Here is a 14,132-nt window from a genome sequence, read left to right as displayed (position 1 = left end):
TATATATATATATATATATATTTTTTTTTGCATTAAAAAATAGTATGGATTTCCGTTTGTATATGCTGTCAATTATATTTTTTAGAAAGAAAATCGGAATCGGCAAAGAAAATTGCAATCGGTGCATCTCTAATTTGAAAAAGCAAAGGAAAACGAGAAAAAGAGGGGACCCTTTTTCTCCTCTGTTTTCAAATAGCACAACTCGCTAGTTTCATTGTGCTGTAGTCATCTAGTTGACTAAATGCCACCTAAAGTCTGCAAGAAGACTTAAAAATTACACATTCTCAGGGATAGGAGAAGAGATATTCTGATGAATAACATCAGAATGAACCCAATTATTTGAATTAAGTGTTTTAATCAGTTAGTTTTTTTTTCATTGACAATCATTTTATTAAATGTAATTTACGTGTTTATGCCAAAATTCGTATTTCATATTCACTGTAGTGGCGATGTCAATGCCTTAATGTTTAAGAATAAAATGTATTTAATAATCAACACTCAAAAAAAAAAAAATAGTTGTGTGTAAACATTTAAAATGCACCTAAGGCAGTTTTATAAAATACATTTTATAATGACATAATTATGGTTCTACTCCAATTAATTAAAGGGTGGCTCTAATAAAAGTTTGCTTTCAACACAGATTTATTCAAACATGCATTAATTAATTAAGACAACTGGTTAAGTAAAAATATAATAAATATGTAATATAGTGCACATATTTATCAAAATGCTCCTTTCTAGTTATTTTTTTTCTAGTCAACTATTGAGTTTATGGTCATTGAATATCTTTCCTGAGGGTAAATGTGATGTTACGTGACATTGTTCATAAGCTGATTTATTGACATCTTTCTGCGGTTGAAACACTGATTGAGTGATTACATGAGAGATGATTTATTTCAGTAAGTTGTGGTGTTTCTTTCAACACCTTCTGATGTTCATTCATGTTTATTTGCTGCTGTAACTAGTAGTAAAGGAAGAGAAACAGTGATCTGCCACGGCACATTAAAGCACGACAAACCACATTTATTTTTTGATTGTTGTTATAAAATTGACAGTTTGAAAGTTGAGACTTTGTTTCATATTTGTTTCCAGTAACAAAGCACAACGCTTATTTTGATTGCTATTTAATGAAGTTTTGATCATGCATCAACCGAAAACAGCATAGACTAAAAGATCATCAACATCGATACGAGAAATTGATATTGTCATTGTCAAGTTCATTTTTGCCAAATGGTTAGATGCATCACTAGTATTCAGCACAGATTTTGTGTTTGTCCCATTGTCTGATCTACATAATTCCTCTTATAGATCAGGCCCTAAATCAGCACTTGCAAATAAACAGCTCTTTCCACAGATTCAGTTCATTCTTATTAAATTCGCTCTGAATGTTTTAAAGGAACCATATAGTAAACAGACTGAGGGCCACAGCCAGAACCGATATCAGCTGTCTGTCATTAGTGCTGCCAATATTAGCTCACTGAATTAGTCATGTGGGAAGTTGCTGTGATTAGTGATGTTTGCACACGGTGTCGGCTATAGTTGTTAGCTTTGTGCTTGTACGTTTGTGAAGCCCAGCAGGACAGCTGATGAAACACAAGCTGCTGGCTCCGTCTGCTGGGTTGCTGTGATCCAGCCATCAGCCCACAGCATCTGTGAAAGACAGACGTGCTACGACTGCCCATCAGTCCTGGAGTTTAGCTAAAGCATGTAATGAGCACAATGCAATTAAATGCTCACCCAGAGGAATGCATTGAAGAGTTTTCCATCAAACAGGCAGAGGAGTCTGATTGTATTGATGATCTTATAGACTTCAGATCTCTTTAAATCCTGCTGTCAGTTCATATTTTTAAAAAGGTTTTGAAAGAATTCTCTTCTGCTGACCAAGGCTGAATTTACCTGATCGAAAATACAGTAAAATTGTAAAATATTAATATAAAACAGCTGTGTTCTATGTGAATATCTGTTAAACTGTAATTTATTTCTGTGGTCAAAGCTGAATTCTCAGCATCATTACTCTAGTCTTCAGTGTTACATTCTAATATGCTGATTTGCTGCTCAAGAAACATTTCTGATTATTATCAGTGTTGAACACAGTTGTGCTACAAAATATTTTTGTGGAAACTGTGACACATTTTATTTTCCAGGATTCACAGATGAACAGAAAGTTCAGAAGAACAGCATTTATTTGAGATATAAATATTTTGTGTCAATTATACTGATTTCTGAAGATCACGTGACTTTGAAGACTGGCGTAATTATGCTGAAAATACAGTTTTGATCACAGAAATAAATTAGAGTTTAACAGATATCCACATAGAAAACAGCTGTTTTAATTAATAATAATATTTCACATTTTTTCTGTTTTTATTGTATTTTTTATCAAATAAATGCAGCCTTGATGAGCAGAAGAAACGTCTTTAAAAGACGAGAAAACTTTCACGGCTAGTGTATATTTTTTGTTATCTTGTATATTTCTCTCATTATAATCACTGCAGCTCAATGTTTATTGCTCTTTTACAGTATATACTGTTGTTCAAAAGTTTGGGGTCAGTAGGATTTGTAATGTGTTTTAAAGAAGTCTCTACTTTGCATTTATTTGACCAAAAATACAGAAAAAAAATGTAAAATTGTGAAATATTATTGCAATTTAAAATAATGGTTTTCTATGTGAATGTCTGTTAACCAATATTTTTGTGGAAACCATGATACATTTTATTTTTCAGGATTCACAGATGAATAGAAAGTTCAACAGAACTCACGAGCTCGCGTCCTCTTAAATGTTTAAACTGGCAAGGCTTAAATGAGTTTAGTTTAAACACAGATACTAACACGGTGTGCTGTTCATGTCTCACCTGTGCATGTGCGCTATCAGCACCCGGGTGATGGCGGAATAAATGACAGCATTCGTATTGAAGAAGAGTGAATGGTTTGTCCACGTTTTTTTTTCATCGCTGTTGTTGTAATGCACTGGGAAGCCAGAATGCGCATACATAAACACAAACATACATTAGCCGAACCCTGTTTGTTTTACGTGTTGTTATTTATAAAAAACAATATTACAGATGCGTTGTCAGATTTAATTTGAACCTCGGTCCTAGTGCGTGCCGAACCGTGTGTGGAGAACCGTACGGTTCGATTTTTTACCGAGAACCGTTCCACCCCTAACACAGACCAACCCCTAACCGTTCCTAACCCCTAACTCCAGCAGAGTCTGCGCAAGAGTCTGCCCATGACCGACTATAAGATCGCTCTGCTGTGTAAAGCATACTCCACAAAATCCGAGTGCTTCACGCTGCCCATGGGTGTGCTGGTGGAGACCATCTACGGTAACAACAGCATGCGCATCACTCTGCCCGGCACTAATTGCATGGTGTCCGGCTCTGTCATGCCTTTACCCATGAACCTGCTGGACTTCCTCACTGTCCACGCTAAGATGAGGTGAGAGGAGACACGCCAACTCATCTCTTCCATTAGTTTCGTTTAGGGTTGGGTATCGTTTGTATTTTATCGGTTCTGATTCAGATTCTGCTTATCGATTCCGATTCTTATCGATTCCTAGTTTTGATTTCAATAAGATAAAAAAATCCAATAAAAAAAAGAGAGTCAATTAATTAGATGTATTCTGTCTTTTTACAAAGCATTCTGTTGCAGCTGAATAACATGAGCAAAAATCAGCAGCCTACAGAACACTGCAGTAACATGCGCACCATGAATCCACGTTTTTGAACGAATCAAGTGAGTCAATGATTCAGTAACCCATTCATGAAGACAGTAGTCACTTGCCTCGTTTCTGAATGAATCAGTCGTTTGAACGAATCTGTTTAATGAAGGACTTTATGACTCACTCATTCAAACAAACAGTCATTTGCCGCCACCTACTGGTTTGGTGTCATATTTAAAACTATCATTTCATTTTTCCAATCATTTCTTATTTGTCTGTTTAAAAATATTTAAAACATTAATCTTATAAAATTCTTTATGCATTAAACATTTTGCAGTGTAAATGCATTTATGGCACCTCTGCTTCATCAAACAGTCTGTGTAAATACATCTAATGCCACTTCAGATGCAGCTTCTGTGTTTGCTGCAGTGGAAAGATGGAGTTTGTTGATACTGATTTCATTTGAATGGTAACAACAGGTCAGTGAAAAAATGGGAAACAATGGGAAATGACATCTGTTTTGTTAAATAGTACAGCAACTCCTTTTCAGTTAATTGTTATTTCTACCTCTTTTCTAGTCACAGATCACTTTATTTTCAGAGTTGTTTAAGTGAGAGAACATCTGTAACTTTGTCCAGATTGGGGGAACTGTAATGTTTTACAGTTAAACATTTTTTATTATGTAAATATATATATATATATATATATTTTTTTGCATTAAAAAATAGTATGGATTTCCGTTTGTATATGCTGTCAATTATATTTTTTAGAAAGAAAATCGGAATCGGCAAAGAAAATTGCAATCGGTGCATCTCTAATTTGAAAAAGCAAAGGAAAACGAGAAAAAGAGGGGACCCTTTTTCTCCTCTGTTTTCAAATAGCACAACTCGCTAGTTTCATTGTGCTGTAGTCATCTAGTTGACTAAATGCCACCTAAAGTCTGCAAGAAGACTTAAAAATTACACATTCTCAGGGATAGGAGAAGAGATATTCTGATGAATAACATCAGAATGAACCCAATTATTTGAATTAAGTGTTTTAATCAGTTAGTTTTTTTTTCATTGACAATCATTTTATTAAATGTAATTTACGTGTTTATGCCAAAATTCGTATTTCATATTCACTGTAGTGGCGATGTCAATGCCTTAATGTTTAAGAATAAAATGTATTTAATAATCAACACTCAAAAAAAAAAAAATAGTTGTGTGTAAACATTTAAAATGCACCTAAGGCAGTTTTATAAAATACATTTTATAATGACATAATTATGGTTCTACTCCAATTAATTAAAGGGTGGCTCTAATAAAAGTTTGCTTTCAACACAGATTTATTCAAACATGCATTAATTAATTAAGACAACTGGTTAAGTAAAAATATAATAAATATGTAATATAGTGCACATATTTATCAAAATGCTCCTTTCTAGTTATTTTTTTTCTAGTCAACTATTGAGTTTATGGTCATTGAATATCTTTCCTGAGGGTAAATGTGATGTTACGTGACATTGTTCATAAGCTGATTTATTGACATCTTTCTGCGGTTGAAACACTGATTGAGTGATTACATGAGAGATGATTTATTTCAGTAAGTTGTGGTGTTTCTTTCAACACCTTCTGATGTTCATTCATGTTTATTTGCTGCTGTAACTAGTAGTAAAGGAAGAGAAACAGTGATCTGCCACGGCACATTAAAGCACGACAAACCACATTTATTTTTTGATTGTTGTTATAAAATTGACAGTTTGAAAGTTGAGACTTTGTTTCATATTTGTTTCCAGTAACAAAGCACAACGCTTATTTTGATTGCTATTTAATGAAGTTTTGATCATGCATCAACCGAAAACAGCATAGACTAAAAGATCATCAACATCGATACGAGAAATTGATATTGTCATTGTCAAGTTCATTTTTGCCAAATGGTTAGATGCATCACTAGTATTCAGCACAGATTTTGTGTTTGTCCCATTGTCTGATCTACATAATTCCTCTTATAGATCAGGCCCTAAATCAGCACTTGCAAATAAACAGCTCTTTCCACAGATTCAGTTCATTCTTATTAAATTCGCTCTGAATGTTTTAAAGGAACCATATAGTAAACAGACTGAGGGCCACAGCCAGAACCGATATCAGCTGTCTGTCATTAGTGCTGCCAATATTAGCTCACTGAATTAGTCATGTGGGAAGTTGCTGTGATTAGTGATGTTTGCACACGGTGTCGGCTATAGTTGTTAGCTTTGTGCTTGTACGTTTGTGAAGCCCAGCAGGACAGCTGATGAAACACAAGCTGCTGGCTCCGTCTGCTGGGTTGCTGTGATCCAGCCATCAGCCCACAGCATCTGTGAAAGACAGACGTGCTACGACTGCCCATCAGTCCTGGAGTTTAGCTAAAGCATGTAATGAGCACAATGCAATTAAATGCTCACCCAGAGGAATGCATTGAAGAGTTTTCCATCAAACAGGCAGAGGAGTCTGATTGTATTGATGATCTTATAGACTTCAGATCTCTTTAAATCCTGCTGTCAGTTCATATTTTTAAAAAGGTTTTGAAAGAATTCTCTTCTGCTGACCAAGGCTGAATTTACCTGATCGAAAATACAGTAAAATTGTAAAATATTAATATAAAACAGCTGTGTTCTATGTGAATATCTGTTAAACTGTAATTTATTTCTGTGGTCAAAGCTGAATTCTCAGCATCATTACTCTAGTCTTCAGTGTTACATTCTAATATGCTGATTTGCTGCTCAAGAAACATTTCTGATTATTATCAGTGTTGAACACAGTTGTGCTGCCCAATATTTTTGTGGAAACCATGATACATTTTATTTTTCAGGATTCACAGATGAATAGAAAGTTCAACAGAACTCACGAGCTCGCGTCCTCTTAAATGTTTAAACTGGCAAGGCTTAAATGAGTTTAGTTTAAACACAGATACTAACACGGTGTGCTGTTCATGTCTCACCTGTGCATGTGCGCTATCAGCACCCGGGTGATGGCGGAATAAATGACAGCATTCGTATTGAAGAAGAGTGAATGGTTTGTCCACGTTTTTTTTTCATCGCTGTTGTTGTAATGCACTGGGAAGCCAGAATGCGCATACATAAACACAAACATACATTAGCCGAACCCTGTTTGTTTTACGTGTTGTTATTTATAAAAAACAATATTACAGATGCGTTGTCAGATTTAATTTGAACCTCGGTCCTAGTGCGTGCCGAACCGTGTGTGGAGAACCGTACGGTTCGATTTTTTACCGAGAACCGTTCCACCCCTAACACAGACCAACCCCTAACCGTTCCTAACCCCTAACTCCAGCAGAGTCTGCGCAAGAGTCTGCCCATGACCGACTATAAGATCGCTCTGCTGTGTAAAGCATACTCCACAAAATCCGAGTGCTTCACGCTGCCCATGGGTGTGCTGGTGGAGACCATCTACGGTAACAACAGCATGCGCATCACTCTGCCCGGCACTAATTGCATGGTGTCCGGCTCTGTCATGCCTTTACCCATGAACCTGCTGGACTTCCTCACTGTCCACGCTAAGATGAGGTGAGAGGAGACACGCCAACTCATCTCTTCCATTAGTTTCGTTTAGGGTTGGGTATCGTTTGTATTTTATCGGTTCTGATTCAGATTCTGCTTATCGATTCCGATTCTTATCGATTCCTAGTTTTGATTTCAATAAGATAAAAAAATCCATTACAAAAAAAATGAAGTCAGACATTTAGATGACAAACATTTATTCTCTGTCTTTTACAAAGCATTCTGTTGCAGCTGAACATCATGATTTTAAAAACTGCAATTAGAAATTGCTATTTGTGTTACAAGAGCGTCAGAATTCTTAGAATCTTATGCTCAGTACATTTGTGATGGTTTTAGACCTGGTTTTAGACAGCAGAAATGTATTAGTATGTTGTAGGGCTTTCCTTTGCAGTCGATAGTGTAGAGGTCGACCGATAGTTAATAGTTGTCACATTCAGTTCAAGCGGTGGTCTAAAACGGTTTATTTAATCAACAACAGGAAAGAATGAACAAATCAGCATAGATGAGTTTCAAGTTTGGTGTTTAAATGAAGCAAACAGAAAGAGAAAGTGCTATCTATATTACAGCTCTCTGTATGAAGAATACAGACTTTATTAAAGCCACAGAAAGACAAACGTTTTGCTGAAAAATGCACAATACACAATTTTACAGCCTAGGGTGAAGTCATTATGAAAATTAACAATGATTTGGGACAAATATAATGTAATTTAATGGAGAAACATGTGAATGGCAGGATTTTCTGTCAGCCGTATTTAAATCCGCGTCTGAATTTTCCCGCTTTGTGCAGCCTCACGTGTCAAAACAAACAGCAGGAGGTGTCAGTAATTCGCCTCTAGAGGCCGCTCTCGCTCTGTATAATGACAGCAGACCCTTCTCAGCCACTCCAGCAATGACGCAACCCGGAAAACTATCGGCAGGGATTTTTGCTGATAGCTGATAGTTCCAGCAATCAACTATTGAGCCGATTAATCGGCAAAACCGATACATCGGTCAACCTCTACAGTAGAGCATTAGTTCATCTTGGGAATGACAGATATAAGTCCTGCATGCTGGTCAGAGGGATTTTGAGCCATTCCTCTTGTAGAACAGTGGCCAGATCACTGCGGCTGCATTTACACTGCAGGTCTTGATGCCTAGTTCCGATTTGTTGACTATATCCGATTTGTTTTTGATGACCAGCTAGCATCTCCTTTTAAAAGTGACCCGTATCCGATATCTGCTTTTACACTATACACTTGGTGAAACAACCTAGGGTAGACGTACTGACAGGTTGCCAGGTCTGCGAAACAGAACAAAGCCCAACTGCTGTTTAAAACTAGTCCAGCCACATTTTTAGGTGGTTTTCCCTGTAGTGGGAGTCCTCCTCTGTCGGAATCCCTTTTTCAGTGATGTATGACTCGCATTGACAGGGGAGTATATCTGATCTGTCTGTTTACATGGCAAACACGAATGCGCATACCTGATTCATGTCTGGTTTATTTCCACATATGAAGGAGGTCCGAAACCAAACTGAGGATATCGGAATCCATGTGCTTTTTTCCTGCTTACACATTCATGGGTCATATCCGATCTTTAGGTCACTTTTAGGTCACAATTAGGTCACTTGAACCATGCAAATAAAGCAATAAGCCCCGTGAAGCCGTGGTTTACAGTGAATTTATAACAGCTAAGGGGCGTTGTTAAAACCCCCTTAGCTGTTATAAATTCACTGTAAACAACGGCTTTACGGGGCTTATTGCTTTTATAAAATGGTTATTCCATCTATGTAGTAAGGTTTCACAAAATAAAACAGAGCAAATAAAGTGTAATGATATTAATAAAAACATTATTCTTCAGCCAAACAATGTAGTTCCTCAGAAACGGTTGTGGTTCCAACGAAGTGGTTGCCGAGCAACACACAAATGTCTGTTTTTTGAGCCAAATGATTGGCTCAACTAATCAGAATCAAAGACCGGAACTATCAATTTTATAATGTGGTATATGTGATGCTGGTGAAGAAAAATGTGTCTTGACTCACTCTCCCAAATCTCCCCAATTATTGTAGCTGAATAATTTTCAGATCTGGTGACTGTGCAGGCAATGGGAGATGTTTAGCTTCACTTTCATGTTCATCAAATCAGTCTTTCAGCAGTCCTGTTGTGTGTATGGCTGCATTATCACGCTGATGCACAGCACCACCTCCAGGGTAGAGTGTGTGAACCATTGGGTGTACATGTTCCTCCAGAATGGTTTGGCAGTGATGTGCCCAAGCACAAGTAGCGAGCCCAGGGAATGCCATGATGTTGCAGTCCAAACCATCACTAATCCACCCTTATGCTTCACTCTGGGCACCCCTTCTCCACACCCTAACTCTCCTGGATGTGGGAAAGACAGTGAAAGTGGACTTGGAAAACAATACATGTTTCACATTGTCCACAGCCCAAGATTTGTGCTGCTGGCACCATTGAAACCCACATTTGGCATTGGCCAACTGGCCAGTGTTTCATTGTACAACCCCTATATACATGTATGTGCACTATATAATTTAAAATGATGGACATGATACATGCGATAGAACAAAACAAATTAGACAAATATTAATGATCTTTTATTGCACAAAACCACCATTGTATGAAAGGCTCCAAAACAAGGCTGCACAAAAACACTATTGCGTATCCTGGACACATGATAATAAGCTTAAAGCAACACAGAGTTATGGGTAAGCCTCGCTCCCCAATGTCAAGTTCATAACAATTAGAATATTGTGTGAATGTATTGCATCTGTGCAACAGTTTACAAAGTTTTCAAAGTCTTGCGACCAAAGATAGCTTACGATTCAGCATGATTATCGCACAGTGTGTTTGCTGTTACGATCCATGTTTACTGACCAACCAATAAAAATGCGACATGAAATCAACGCGACATGGAGCTAAAACATAAAACTGCTTACCTCAAGCTCTTCCACTTTTTTCAGCACACATAAAAACTACAACTGCCAAAGTGGGATTTATTATGTTCCTTTTTTAAGCACTAGCGCATGCTGATGACGTTTTATTCTTCTATAGTAACATGCGTCGTAGAGTACGAGTCAATAGGTGTCATCATCGTACAGTCTACACACGTCGTAGCCAAGTTTATTAGATCCATGTCACATAGTGTGATATGCAATGATCTTATAGGATTGCTAAAATCGTGCAGTGTGTTTCGGGCTTTAGGCTGGCCACACACTAGACGATTTTCAAATCTTAACCGATTTTAAAACCATGGGAGACCACAGACATGAAGACAGTTTCAACCGATTTTTAGCCTTATAATCCTCTGAATGCGCACACTAGACCGATTCGACCAGACTGTGAGACCACACACCACACACCACAAACATGTTTGATATTTATGATTTGATTTCAGGGACACTCCGTCTCAATCGGGAGCAGTTAAATAATCGTAATGACACCACACAATAGAGGATTTTTGGGCAAAAAATTGTTTGCGACAAGCCTCGAATTGGGCCACCCCCCCCCGAACCTTCAGGGTTGGTGCAAATTGGGCTTAAAATCTGTCTTAAAATCTTCTACTGTGTGGCCAGCCTTAGAGAGGTTTATCATACATACCAAGGCATTACTCACTTTAAATACATGTGTTGCTCTCTAATGCCCAAAGTACTGTGTACGCGCAGGTCACACATGCGCATTAAAGTTATTTTGCAGTAATCAGTTGTTCCACCAGGTGGCAACACTGTCCCGGGCCGTTGTTTCACAGCAGAAGACGAAACTAAAGAGACGAAACAACAACAACAACAAGACTAGGGCTGCATGATTAATCGAATGCGGATGTCATGCGCATTTTGTCAGTAAAGGCGGTTCTGTAATCAGCAGTAAATCTCCATCACATGCTTTCAGATAGAGCAACATTTACTACACAAGAGCCGTAGTTCACTGACAAGTTACGCAAGAAAAATTGCGCGATTATGAAATTGTTTGTGATAATGACAGCTGTTTGCTTAGCTTCTCCGTGAGCTACGGCTCTGTGTAGTAAATGCTGCTCCATCTGAAAGCACGTGAAAATAGCACATTTAATAACGTTTTTACTCTAAACTCACTTCATAACGTCAGTCGAGTGTTTGAAATAAATCCTTCTGTGAGATGATGTGGCTTCTTACACAGAATAAGGCACGCAAAATATTTCATAGTATTCTAAGCAGTGATAAAGGCGTTGCATTATAAATATACTTCATTATAATGAAAATTATAATAATAATAACTCAGATAAACTATATTGTCATAAAAAATTCAGATCGGGTTAGATTTTCTGCGTTTTTTTGCATCCGTAGCAAGCATTTTGAGAGGTGTTTTGACAATTCAGAGCCACCGTACAAGCGAACGCCGAAATCCAGAATGGCGATTGTCAAGTTGATCCACTTCGTCTCGCAGCACAAAGCACTTTAAAAAACAATGAGTTCACAGAAATTGGTGGTCTTCTTTTTAATATGTGGCTCTAATATCACTAGCAAAGCATCAAACTGAGCCACTGACATCCTGAAGTCAACTTTGAATCTCCTGTGATAATCCCGCTGCTCCTTAATAACGAGGGGAACTCTCCTTCCTCTCTGTATCTCAGGATTGGATGAACCCAATATTTTTTTTCTTTTTCTCTTTTTAAGAAGCGAGAGGACAACAAAATCATCCTCACTGCTTGAAGACTCCATTTAGTATTGCTTTGCGAATTTTTTCGCAACTGATTAGTTAATACGCATCGGACTCAGTGTGCAAGGTTTCTGTGTGTGACTGTAACGGAGCCGACGAGACGAGAGACATGCGGATCCATCTGCAAAGCTTTTATTTAAAGGCGTTGTCATAAAACAGGCAAGGTTCAGACAAAGGCAAACAGGTATATGAGGGCAAGACGAAGAGTAATTCAAAACGGGCGTGAGTCAGTCGACAGCAAACGTTATCCAGAGGGCTTGACAAGAGGGGCAGCAGAGCAGAAGACCACCAGAGCCAGACAGAAGAACACCACGGCGGAGCAGAGGACCACCAGAGCCAGACAGCAGACCACCACGGTGGAGCAGGCGGAGCAGAGGACCACCACAGCAGAGCAGACGGAACATAAGACCACCACGGCAGAGCAGAAGACCACCAGGGCCAGACAGCAGACCACCATGCACTAAACTATGAAAACTAGAAATGGCTCCGTAGAGTAGCTATCGCTAGGTGAGTGATATGCGCTAAACAATACTCGGCAGTGAATGGTTGTTTGAGTGAATATTATATAGTGAATGTGTGATTGGTTACTGCTGTGTGCAATCAGTGCAATGGATGATGGGATATGTAGTTCAGGGTGATGTAGGTGGAACTGAGGACCACCACGACAGAGCAGACGGAGCAGCAGACCACCACAGCAGAGCAGAAGACCACCAGAGCCAGACAGGAGAACACCACGGCACAGCCGTGACTTGACTTGATTCAGGATTGGCAGCTGTGACATAATGGTGCGCTGTTGTGTCCGCCATTTTGTGAGCGTGCTCTAGTGTGGCTGCCATTACACGAGTGAATGCAAGGTTGCGTTCCTACACGACACCCAACACAGTGAACGTTGAACCAACAGTCAACAAAGCATAGTCCATAAACTGACTGAGAGATGAGCGGGGACCTTCACGGATTAAACGTGATTTGAGTGGCTGATTAATGCCCTCACAAAAGAAGTCTATGAGTACACAGTCCGGCAGATCAGAAAAATAAGTAAAGTTCAGATACTCTTGAATATAGTCCTCGAGAGATCGTGTGCCCTGTTTGAGGGCTAATAACAGTCTTACAATGTCCATACCTTGCCAGTGTCCACTTGAAAAGCCGCTGGATCCTTGTGTGGCCGAGTAAGGAAGGCGTGAGTCAGTCGACGGTGAACGTAATCCTGAGGGCGAGGCAAATGGGGAATCCACAAGACGAGCTAGAGTCCAGGCGAGGTGCAAACACAGTCCGAAACAGCAAGGTAAAGGGTAATTCCAAATCAGGCTATAAACTTCAGGGCAGGCAGAGATCAGACAAAACGAGATAACAGGCTAAGATCAAGACATGGGTAAACAGACTAAGAACAAGGCAGTACTAGATTAAGGAATTTAGAATGGCTCCGTAAAGCAGCTATCACACGATGAGTTATAAGCGCTAAAACAATACTCGGCAGTTTGAAAGGGATCTGAGTGGGGGTAATATAGTGAGTGTGTGATTGGTTGCAGCTGTGTGCAATCAGTGCTGTGTGCAATCAGTGCAATGGATGATGGGATATGTAGTCCAGGGTGATGTGTAACAGTTGTGTAGTGTGAGAGTCAATGTAGTGAGCAGGTGACCTCTGGTGGTGAGTGAAAGACGCAAAACTGTGCTGTGGCTGTGTTTGGAATTATTTTTGTTGTTGAAATACAGCAAAAACAGGCAATATAGTGTCTAAAACGCAAGTCTCTTAATTAAATGGATGATGGGAAATGTAGTCCAGGGTATAGTGTAACAGTGTGTGTAGTGTAAGAGTCCCTGTAGTGAGCGGGTGACCTCTGGTGGTGAGTGAACGGAAGTTCATAGACCGGATTTGTGACAGTGACGAATTTTTAGGATGACGAATACGAAAAAACGCATTCGGACTCAGTGTGCAAGCACCTTAAGGCTGCTAGTCCTGTATGCATAAAGGTTTCTTCAGCAAACCATGGTGATGTATACCATGGATGTATGAAGGTGTGTGTGTAATGTATTGTAGTTGTGCTCATTCATGAGTACCACATTCTCAGATGACCTTTCGTTTTTCCCATTAGCTTGATCCACAGCATTGCAACCCGTGTCATTAAACTGGCCCACGCCAAGTCTCGTCTTGCCCTGGCCCCAGCCTTGGTGGAGACATACAGCCAGAGGTGGAAAGAGTACGAAAATATTCTACTCAAGTAAAAGTACCATTACATTAAAGAAATTTTACTTA

The 14,132-nt window shown here is 39.0% G+C and overlaps 1 protein-coding gene across 1 annotated transcript in view; it reads left to right on the top strand.

Moving 5' to 3' along the window:
• LOC107697484 (mediator of RNA polymerase II transcription subunit 23-like) overlaps positions 1-14,132 on the top strand; it is a 27,965-nt gene that overhangs the window by 3,649 nt on the left and 10,184 nt on the right. Inside the window, exons 2-5 of the mRNA XM_016498291.1 lie at positions 3,206-3,438; positions 6,640-6,646; positions 6,973-7,205; positions 13,972-14,067. Of these exons, the coding sequence (XP_016353777.1) occupies positions 3,206-3,438; positions 6,640-6,646; positions 6,973-7,205; positions 13,972-14,067 (569 nt within the window). The remainder of the gene's footprint in view (positions 1-3,205; positions 3,439-6,639; positions 6,647-6,972; positions 7,206-13,971; positions 14,068-14,132) is intronic.

The sequence above is a fragment of the Sinocyclocheilus anshuiensis genome, unplaced genomic scaffold (genome assembly GCF_001515605.1).
Source record: "Sinocyclocheilus anshuiensis isolate Anshui unplaced genomic scaffold, SAMN03320099.WGS_v1.1 scaffold1452, whole genome shotgun sequence".
In the NCBI taxonomy this organism is placed as follows: domain Eukaryota; kingdom Metazoa; phylum Chordata; class Actinopteri; order Cypriniformes; family Cyprinidae; genus Sinocyclocheilus; species Sinocyclocheilus anshuiensis.
Note: the sequence above shows the minus strand (reverse complement) of the source record. Positions and strands in the feature narration are given on the sequence as shown.